This window comes from Lepisosteus oculatus, chromosome 3, assembly GCF_040954835.1.
Source record: "Lepisosteus oculatus isolate fLepOcu1 chromosome 3, fLepOcu1.hap2, whole genome shotgun sequence".
Classification (NCBI taxonomy): domain Eukaryota; kingdom Metazoa; phylum Chordata; class Actinopteri; order Semionotiformes; family Lepisosteidae; genus Lepisosteus; species Lepisosteus oculatus.
The window spans coordinates 8,074,903-8,081,041 of record NC_090698.1 but is presented as its reverse complement, the minus strand read 5'-3'; the positions used below and the strand labels follow the sequence as shown (position 1 = coordinate 8,081,041).

Here is a 6,139-nt window from a genome sequence, read left to right as displayed (position 1 = left end):
TTTGCGAGCTCCTTCTTTTTAAAGCCACCGAGACTTTCGCACGTGATGACGTTCAGGGTCGCAGAGTGAAGATTTTCACGAGGACCCGAACTCGGTCAGCTCACACGCAGGAGGACAGGATATTGAATCCACCCCGTGGAAAAGCCATTATAGTTCAAGTGAAGGAGGATCATGGAGATTCATTTCTCCTGAATAGACGGGTCATTGTTTACAGTGAATACTTACGGTTAAACACCGGGGTAAAGTTAGCTTGAAGTTCGAAAACGATTTTGGCACGCCTGTAGCGTTTTCACGACACAAGCTATTGGCTTGTGAACAGCATTCCCCTATCCCAGTGCATAGTGCCACATTAAATAGAAGCACGAGAAAAAGAGATTCAGAACGCAAAGCTGTGTCGGTCTTCTGTGTAAACAATCGGTTTGAAAATCATGGGAGCTGTTTTTAATAAGCTGCTGAGTAAAGAATATTTGAATCTTTCTGCTGTCAGTATTGTGAATATAGTTGACCCTTACCTGAATGAAAACAGGACATAAAGAAAGGGTTTCAGAAATCAAGCAAAACTTTATTCCCGTGCTTACAGTCTGGGTAATTGGAGACTGCGCTGTTCTGCTTCCTATGGTGATATACGGTTTTTTCGCACGAAGCCGTGTTGAGCAGTATTTCTCGCGTTGTGGACGTGTGTACACAGCGGTCCCCCCGGGTTCCAGTTAGTGCGTAATTACGCATCGATGAAAAACCGGAGGTTTAAAAAAAGATAATTAGCTCACTGATAGTTTGATGTAAAGGATGTGGACATTTCCACAAGTCGTGGTCTTTAAAATGCATTTGGTTTGAAGGCGTTCTGTGCTTCCATTGCGAAGATATGGACAAAAGAATATTCGTGCGTGGTCCACAAAAGTGCTAAAAACGACAATATGAAGGCTGTTAAAACATTCACAATGTACTTGATACACAAAGCAAGTGTTTTCGTAACCCTAGGAGGTTTCGTGAAAGCGCTACAGGCGTGCCAAAATCGTTTTCGAACTTCCGGCGAACTTTCCCCCGGTATTCCAGCTCCGCTCTTGATATAGGCAGTATGTTATATAAACTGCTCTGGGTACTGATTGTACAGAGAGATTAATACCCCTGTTAAAATGTTCTGATTCGCATATCTCAATCTATTGGGTTATCCAGGTGACAGCATATAAGAAAAACCCTCAAGAACGCGGTTTCCTTATTTCTATCCATTCAATTTTCTTTAACAGCGACTGTCGAACAGACGTCCGTACCTCCGGCCTTCTCAAGACGCTCCGTCACCAAACGAAACCATCATCTTCAGTCTTTATAAAACGTAATCGGAATGTAAAAACCACCACCAACAACAACAAAATGAAAAACTACTATAATATTACTTATCTGACAAAAAAAATGACAGCAGCGTTCTGTTTGAAGACGTGCGACTAAAAGATGCAGGATTTAACAGCAAAATAGTCTGCAATATATAATTCAGGAACAAAATGTCGCAATCACAACGTTAAGACAAAAAGTTGAATAAAACCCGGCTGATCTTTAGCAAAGTTTTAAAGTGAGCGAAATCAAATTAAGGTGGTGCAATGAATGTATGCACCTAACTCTCTCGTTGCAAAATCTACAAATGTAAACACTATACGTCCTTTTTGTGACGGTGGATCACCTTTTAAAATAGTCAATAATAACAGTCGCCGTGTCTTGTTAACCGGTAAAGATGTGATCTGCTATCATGAGGATACTTCTCAGGAAAATGTATAAGTTATTGTAACCATTCTCACGAATCCAGTCTGCGTTGATACAAACCCTCAGTGCACAGTATTCCAGCAAATAAGAGTAGGGCAAGTAACCTATACAATTGCCTAATTAGAACAAGCCAAAAGTCGGCATATTTAATTTACTTTAAAATATCCCATCCTTAACCACACCTCGATCTCTGTACCTTTTATGTTTTATTTTTTCTTTTTCTTTCTTCTTTCTTATTCACGGGTGTGTACTTTACGATTTTGAACCCAACTGTCTAACGTCTATATACTTGTTTTATTTATTTTTTTCTATCGTCGAGAAGTCACTATTTCATGTTTTCCAGCTGTCCGAAAGTTTGTATTTGTTGAGAATTGCTTTTGCACTTAATAAAAGAAATCAAATAAGATTCTCGTATGAAATAACTGTTCTTGGGACATTCTCGAGTGAAATAGCTGTTCTTCCTATTGCTTAACCCCAAATATAAAACGTTGATAAAATAAATCATACATGTAACTTTAATTACTGACGTGTAAAAATATCGAATTTTAACGTGTAAGTGACAAGTTGCTTCTGACCCGGACAGTGTTCTGTAATATGAGACTCAAAGACGGACTTCTGGGGGCGTGTGGTGATCCCTACAGTGGCCTGAATGCTTTTTGGGGTCCATGTTTTCAATTTCTGTCTTCCGGCTCAAAATGATGACTGGTTTGTCTGGACGTTATACGCCTCCAGCATTTCATCGGATTAATGAAGGAAATCTTACACAATGTATAAGACGAAACACACACGCTGTTTGATTATCCTATTTCTTAATCTTCCCGTTGTTATTAAGATCAATTAAACGTTTTGAGGGTAGTTTAGCCGACCCTGATGAGCTGTAGTCCTAGTCTTGCTCACCGAAATGAACAGATAGCCCATCGTTTGAGATAATTAAGGTCTTCTTGCGCCTAGAAACGATATTTTGTCCATCCAGTTAATTAACGTATCTGCATCATAAGACGCTAAAAGCGCACGTGCAAATGAGACTAATTGCCGCTTAATTTTAAGCGGGAAAGCGCTGCCCTGGCGACTATAAAACGCCCCCCCACTCTTCTTAGTCAATGTGAATTTGTTAACTGGTGGTTGTTTAATTTTGCGTGATGGCGCTTGAGCGTAAATTCCATCTCTCCTTGTTTTTGCTGTGTCTCATCCCGGTGTTCTGCGATGCCGGCTCGTGGGCTGACTTGTCCTTAAAGTCTTTCTCGCCGGTGAGGAGAGGGAGACTGCAGCTCAGCTCTTTGCCTGTCGAATATCGGCAGACGGTCCCGCTGTCCGTGTCGGTGCAGTGTGGAGAGAGCACAATCGTGGTGCAGGTCAAGACGGACCTGTTCGGCACCGGGCAGCTGATCGGCGCCTCGGATCTCCGCCTGGGGGACTGTGCGGTCACCCGGCAGGACACCGCGGCGCAGCTCCTGATCTTCGAGGCTGAGCTGCAGGCGTGTGGCAGTGAGCTGATGGTATGTTAAATGGCGACTCCTTTCTAGTTTAGGAAGGCATCCTTATTCTGCAAGTCCTGGGGTGGTTCTAGTTTAGAACGGGCAAACTTGATGTAAAGTAGTAAGCCTCTCTTAATGGGAGAAGCTTGTGAATGAATAAGGAACTGACTATCCTAACCCACCTGAATTTGCAGCCTGAGCCTAGATCACTAGTTCTTGAGCAACTGAGCTTGAATAGTTTATCAATCAAAGCTATGATATTGTAATGCTTACGGACACCATTGAGTGTGAAAGCTGGCTTACCAGAGCAGTGACGTCGCTGCCCTTCCCTGTAATAGCAGGGCCCACAGCTGCTGGGCTGAGGGGAGATTTTTTTTTTAAGCTCAACAGGCTGGGTCCCTGTTAAGTGGCGCTGGAGGCCTGGGTTCATGTCCCTGACTGTTTTTGGGGGGTGGCTGACCAGGTGCGGTGGTGGCAAGGGTGCCCACCTGAACCCTGTAGGGTTACAATATTTTAGCAACACCTTCCATGTGATTTTTTGCAGATGCCTGCTGATCAGCTTGTCTACACGTTCTCCCTGCTGTACAAGCCGACTGCGCTCTCTCACTCTCCCATTGTGAGGACGTCTCCAGCCAGTGTTGGTATTGAATGCCACTATACCAGGTAATAGAGGTTACTAATGGGTCAACTTCTGGTGTCCCTCAAGGTCCAGTCTTGCCTGAATGCACTTGGCACGGGTTGCCTGTGCCCAGACCTAGAAGCCTGCAGCTTTTGAGAACCTTGGCCATTCCTGCTCTAAGCTCCTAAAGGCCATGAGTCCATGTAGAACAAGTTGCAGTGTTGGATTGAGTGAGCAATTTTCTCTTCAAAGGCTGCACAACGTGAGCAGCAATGCCCTGAAACCAACCTGGGTCCCCTTTGCCTCCACCATGTCTGCTGCAGGTCTCCTGAACTTCTCCCTGGTGCTCATGAATGGTAAGGGAATGGGGAGGGCCTCTCTTCCTCCTGCACGCTTGCCTGCAAGCCCCAAGTGATGGCCATCATTTGCCCTGTCTCTGCAGATGACTGGACGTCTCCGAGGTCCTCCATGGTGTTCTACCTGGGGGACATCCTGAACATCGAGGCCTCTGTCACCCAGGCTGACCACCAGCCTTTCCGGCTCTTTGTGGACAGCTGTGTGGCCACCTTGGTTCCAGACAAGAACTCGGTTCCAAGATATGACTTCATTGAGAACCATGGGTAGCTTTGTTTTGGTTTTTTTGTACCCCCTTTTTCTTGAAGAAACTGCAATTTTCTTCCCTTACCCTCCCCATCACCCAGGTGCCTGACTGATGCCAAAGCAACAGGTTCCAATTCTCAGTTCAGACCAAGGTCCCAGGACCCCACTAAACTGCAACTGCAGTTGGATGCTTTCAGGTTCTACATGGACACCAGAAACATGGTAACTCCTTTGTTTAACTGGCTTTCTAATGTTGCATGGTCAACAGCTCTACTGACTTATTGCTGATTACAGATCTACATCACCTGCCACCTGAAAGTAGCTGATGCTTCCCAGAATGTTGACCCTGTGAACAAGGCCTGCTTCTTTGCTTCTGGAGCCAGGTGTGTGTTGTAGGGTGATTTGGGGGGGGGGGGCATGGGCAGTAGGTGTCCTTGCCTGCTCTATTCTTGTGATCCTTCCTGTTTCAGGTGGACCTCTGTAGATGGTAGTGACCAGGTGTGTGCCTGCTGTGACATTGGAAGCTGTAGGAGGCGCCGCAGATCTCTACCCTTGTATGCAAAGAGAGGTCAGGCTCTCTCTCATTCCAAGTTTTGGGTGGCTTCTGCTTGAACTATCAGATTGAACCTGGGACCATAACTGCATTTAAATGGTATTGTGTGGCTGGCTGACCTTAAGATGTGATCAAAGCAAGTCCCCTTATCCATTCTAATGTTTTTTTTTCTCACTCTAAAACTAGTGAATTGAATCCATCTTAAGTAGAAGATGGTCCAGCTACAGGATGAAAAGTTCTTGCTCAAAATAAGCTTTCTGTTGTAGAATGGGAGGGTGATGCAGTAATTGGTCCCATAACTGTGCAGGAAGAGGACCCTGCCTTCCTGGGGCCTGAGGCTCGCAACCTCCTGGGATTAAAAGAGCAGAGATCAAAAGGTAAACCCGAGATTCATCAGGGCTCTCAAGACTAAAGCGACTTGATCTTGCTATTGAGTACCTCATGTCTTATGTGGAGTTCTGCTCTCTTCCAGGTTCCTCCACAGTGGTGGCCCTGGCTGTGGTGGCAACTGCGCTGGGTGTGGTCTGTGTTGCTGTAATAGGAGTTGGAGTTCACAGGAGGCGAAACAGATTCATGATCTGAATGTAACCTGATCCCACTAAATAAAAACTGATGCAAATCAAAGCTTGCTTTCTGGCCTCTGTTCACTTCCTTGACTTGATCACTGTTCCTGACATTGTAATGGAGGTAGGGGGTAGTATTAGAGGTATCTGGAGGGTGGGGTTCTTGAAATGGACTCAATTGATGCATATCCTGCAACATGCAGTGTGCAAAGCAACTAATGAAAGTAAAGCTGTGTGGGCTACAGTGTTTAATAGTCATGGATTATGTTCATTAGTTTTGTGTAACAGCATTTACCCTGTGAGTTTGAGAACTTTTTTTTTAAAAAAAAAGCTCGTACTAAGAATTCCTGGCCTCTCCAAGTGCTTGTATACCCTTCTAAACCTATGAATACTAGTTCTGGTGTCAAACATCCAAAATTCCACTTTTATTTGGATCTAATCTTCATTCTAAACCTGAGCCAGCATCTCAGAATGCAGTAATTTAGGTGTTATCTGAATAATAGGTTGTCCAGAACTTCTACAATGATTGAAGTAGCATTCCTCAACACCTGAATTGGCTGTTCTCAGCTGTGGGTAC

The 6,139-nt window shown here is 44.6% G+C and overlaps 1 protein-coding gene across 1 annotated transcript; it reads left to right on the top strand.

Moving 5' to 3' along the window:
• The first annotated feature begins 2,850 nt into the window (after positions 1-2,850).
• On the top strand, positions 2,851-5,623 carry LOC102690382 (zona pellucida sperm-binding protein 3-like). The gene is made up of 9 exons (XM_015340707.2): positions 2,851-3,248; positions 3,772-3,890; positions 4,099-4,202; positions 4,289-4,466; positions 4,548-4,668; positions 4,741-4,829; positions 4,917-5,014; positions 5,266-5,376; positions 5,472-5,623. The coding sequence occupies exons 1-9, from the start codon at positions 2,892-2,894 to the stop codon at positions 5,579-5,581; spliced, it is 1,287 nt and encodes a 428-aa protein (XP_015196193.2). The 5' UTR covers positions 2,851-2,891; the 3' UTR covers positions 5,582-5,623.
• The last annotated feature ends 516 nt before the right edge of the window (positions 5,624-6,139 follow it).

What these genes read in the sequence shown, in the direction of transcription:
- LOC102690382 (XM_015340707.2), top strand. Translation starts at nt 2,892, where the DNA reads ATGGCGCTTGAGCGTAAATTCCATCTCTCCTTGTTTTTGCTGTGTCTC. An exon ending in CGTGTGGCAGTGAGCTGATG is followed by an intron (nt 3,249 to 3,771) that starts GTATGTTAAATG and finishes GATTTTTTGCAG; the next exon opens with ATGCCTGCTGATCAGCTTGT. An exon ending in ACATGGACACCAGAAACATG is followed by an intron (nt 4,669 to 4,740) that starts GTAACTCCTTTG and finishes TGCTGATTACAG; the next exon opens with ATCTACATCACCTGCCACCT.